The following is a 4,019-nucleotide window of genomic DNA, read 5'->3' on the forward strand; positions in this document are numbered from 1 at the left end:
GCAGTTCTTGACACACTCAAACCGGTGCGCCTGGCACCAAATAGCATACCCCTTTCAAAGGGACTTAAATGTTTTGTCTGGCCTATTCACCGTCACAATTCAGGTCTCTATTGTCTCGAGGCTTAAAAAATATCCCTTTTTTTTCAAACTGGTCTTCTCCTCTTCATCTACACTGATTTGAAGTGGATTTAACAGGAGACATCAACAAGGGATCCTTAGCTTTCACCTGGATTCACCTGGTCAGTCTGTCATGGAAAGATTATGTTTGTACACTCAGTGTATGTACTGTAGTCCATAGTACATACGGAGGTACTCAAAACGCAACTGATCTCAAAAATCTATTCTATCACCCATGTACTGTAGGCAAGGTGTAGGAAGACTGCTGGCTCACCTACTTTCCAGACCACAAACCTGTAAAGGACCGCTTTACCCTCGGCCGTCCCGTCTAACTGCTTCCCTCCCTCCTCTTAGAGAGAGAGACACCATGTCCTCAGCCCTTCCACTCTACTTTTTTCCTCCCTCCTCTTAAATCCCAGAGTTAATGGAGATTTCATCAGAGTTTGTCCCGGCCCCCTAATAAAGTGTCAGAGTAATTAAAATACCACATTTCAAGCAGGAGCGTCCATGTTTCTCCAACTGTCTCTTTGTCTCTGCTGGAGGACATGATTAACCCAGTAGACGGTTGTACCAAAAGAGAGAGGGGGGGGAGACAACTGATTTATCCTCCCCACAGTTTAGCTGGACCATCAATCAGGAAGCACCGACACAGCAGCTTAGCCAATCAGGAGAGAGCGACATACCGTAGAACAGGGCTGTGAAAACCCTCACCACAGCAGTAGCTTAATAGCGAAAACTATCAGGAAGTCATCTGGGCGACGTGTATAATGTTGCAACATGCACATCGCAGACGGTGGCTCTGTAGCCGGCGTAGAAATGTTTTACAAGTGAACCTTTTCAKCAAGTATCCAGCCGGGAGACTGACTGATACCCTCGGTGTTGCTAAGTGAACACTGAACTGACCTTTCAATTTTATCTTGGGTATATCAGTAAATAATTAATCAAGTTAATATCAATTTAACAGTGTATTCTAGTGTTCTGTGTCTGTGTACAGTAGCTACTGTACTGGCTTGTGTGTTCTGTTCTGTTTCTCTTTCCTATTTGAAGAGAGTGGGCATGACACTCATTCACAATTACACGCTGGATGTTGTATTACTTCTGGTTAAAAACATTGCTCTCTCTCTCTCCCCAGTACCCATCATTTGTGTGTGTCTGTGTGTGTGTGTGTGTGTGTGGTTCTAACCCGGTTGTACCTTTCTCCCCAGAACCCGTCAGTGCCACCTGCTGCTGGACGTGTTCAACTCAACAGAACATGAGCTGACGGTCAGTGCCAACAACAACCAGGACCTGGTGCTGCACCCCTCAGAGTGTCAGAGGTATGTGACCTTTAACCTGCACATTCACAGGGAGCCAGTGGATAACAGTCCATTCCATGTATTAAATGTACACACATTGTGGGCCAGGCTTCTGTTTTGAACATGAGCGCGTAAATGAACGAACGTATATGAACACAAACTCAAATCCAACCAGTCAGAGTCATGTGAGTGAACGATATACACTGAGTGTACAAAACATTAGGAAAACCTGCTCTTTGACTAGGTGAATCCAGGTGAAACCTATGGTCCCTTATTGATGTCCCTTATTGATGAGACATGGATGTTGTATGTGTGCCATTCAGAGTGAATGGGCAAGACAAAATATTTATGTGCCTTTGAATGGGGTATGGTAGTAGGTGCCAGGCGCACCGGTTTGTGTCAAGAACTGCAACGTTGCTGGGTTTTTCACACTCAACAGTTTCCCGTGTGTATCAAGAATGGTCCACCACCCAAAGGACATCCAGCCAACTTGACACAATTGTGGGAAGCATTGGAGTCAACATGGGCCAGCATCCCTGTGGAATGGTTTCTGCACCTTGTGGAGTCCATGGCCTGGCGAATTGAGGCTGTTCTGGGGGCAAAAAGGGCGGGGTGCAACTCAATATTAGGAAAGTGTTCTGAATGTTTTGTACACTGTGTATACTGTGACCAAGCCCATGTTGTGTGTGTGTATCATGTGACATATATAGCCTACATATAGCCTGCAGTGTATCTTCTGTCTTCAGGTGCTTTAAACAGCGTTCTAATAGCTGTAGTTGGGTTAATGAGACTGTAATGGCTAAGTATGGATTAGTGCCGACGGGTCAACTCTGTCTTGTTGACCTAACCATGGTAGTTAGGTCCATTATTGACATCCCGCTCTGGGGTGTTTTACTGGGGGTCAATAACGACAGCCTCTGGAGCCGCCCTTTAAAGGGGTAGTTCACCCAAATGTTCAAAATGACATTGGTTTCCTTACCCTGTGAGAGGTCTATAGACAAGGTGAACTAATCAAATCACGATTATCACTGCTGTCTTAATTTGGCCATAGACTGCTTACAGGGTAAAGAAACCAATTCATAATTTTGTGATTTGAGTGAACTATGCCTTTAACATCCTCCTTTACTAGATAACCTAAACTTTCWAAATATGTCTATGGAGCTGCTCATGTCACTGGAGTTTAGTATGAGACAAGATAATCCTGTTGACTTTGAACACTAAGCGGGGGCTGAATCAGTAGCTAGCTGTATCTCTCAACGCACATTCATTCTGCGTTGATGAAGACATGTCGGACATTTGTTTACATTGAGAGCTGCTGTACGTCTTGACATGGGATTATTCCGACACTGTCGCTTCCTCTCCCTTTCCCTTTCCCCTCTCCACCTCTGAAACCTCTCTCCCTTCCCCTCTCCATCTCTGAAAAGATAGAGGGGGGAAGTCTCCTAACTTTTCCAGGAAAGTGACAGTAAGACTTTGGACCGCCCTGTTCTCCTGTCTATGGTACAGCAATAACACGTTAGACATGATGAACCCACTGCCTTCGGAGAGGTCTTTGTCAGAGGTCGGGCTGTCTTTTAAAGACTTTTAATTCAAAGTGTGCATGTGAGCCGGTTACAGGCAGGTCAGCAGTTCATTTTTAATCGCTGGTGTTTACAGCACAGTGGAGACACAGAGCTCTGAATCCTGCCTGAGCTTCAATACATTAGAACAGGAGAACACTCTCAGTGAACTGAAGCCTTGGTTTCTATAATATATGAAGGTAAATGGTACGTATTATATTTAATACAGTTTATTATCAACGTCTTTGATTTTTGTTTGTTTCTATAATTGTCACATTTTTTCTCTCGTTTTTTTGCGTTATTAACAAAAAACACTCAATCTGTTTAAATAGTGCTATTGTATATGTTTAAAGTTACCTTGGAAATCTTTATTTGCAGAAATACAACTTGAGTGCGCCTGCGTGTGTGTGTGTGTGTGTGTGAGTGTGTGGTGTGTGTGTGTGTGTGTGTGTGTGTGTGTGTGTGTGTGTGTGTGTGTGTGCGCGGCTGCTCGTGCGTGTGTGTGTGTGTGTTGTGTGCGCGGCTGCTCGTGTGTGTGTGTGTGTGTGTGGACGTGTTTAACTATTCTTGTGGGGACCAGAAGTCCCTACAAGAATAGTAAACAAAGTAAAAATTGACCAACTGGGGACATTTTGTTAGTCCCCACAAGGTCAAATGCTATTTCTAGGGGGTTTAGGGTTAAGGTTAGAATTATGTGTTAGGGTTAGAATTAAGTTAAATATTAAGGTTAGGAGCTAGGGTTAGTTGTAGGGTTAGGGTTAGGAGCTAGGGTTAGGTTTAGGGTTAGGATAAAGTTTAGGTTTTTGGTTAGGGTTAGGGCTAGGGTTAAGGTTAGGGTTAGGGTTAGGGTAAGAGTACGGGTTAGGATTAGGGTTAGGTTTAGGGTTAGGGAAAATAGGATTTTGAATGGGACTGAATTCTATGTCCCCACAAGGTTAGCTGTACAAGACTGTGTGTGTGTGTGCGGCTGCTCGTGTGTGTGTGTGTGTGTTGTGTGTGCGCGGCTGCTCGTGTGTGTGTGTGTGCGTGTGCGTGCGCGTGCGTGTGT

At 44.6% G+C, this 4,019-nt stretch overlaps 1 protein-coding gene across 1 annotated transcript in view; it reads left to right on the forward strand.

Annotated features, from left to right (window-relative positions):
* The first annotated feature begins 894 nt into the window (after window positions 1-894).
* The window catches only part of LOC139023270 (trafficking protein particle complex subunit 9-like), a 130,436-nt gene continuing 127,311 nt past the window's right edge, over window positions 895-4,019 (forward strand). Inside the window, exons 1-2 of the mRNA XM_070436030.1 lie at window positions 895-944; window positions 1,323-1,433. Coding sequence (XP_070292131.1) covers window positions 895-944; window positions 1,323-1,433 — 161 coding nt within the window. The remainder of the gene's footprint in view (window positions 945-1,322; window positions 1,434-4,019) is intronic.

This window comes from Salvelinus sp. IW2-2015, linkage group LG30 (assembly GCF_002910315.2).
Source record: "Salvelinus sp. IW2-2015 linkage group LG30, ASM291031v2, whole genome shotgun sequence".
Taxonomy (NCBI): Eukaryota; Metazoa; Chordata; class Actinopteri; order Salmoniformes; family Salmonidae; genus Salvelinus; species Salvelinus sp. IW2-2015.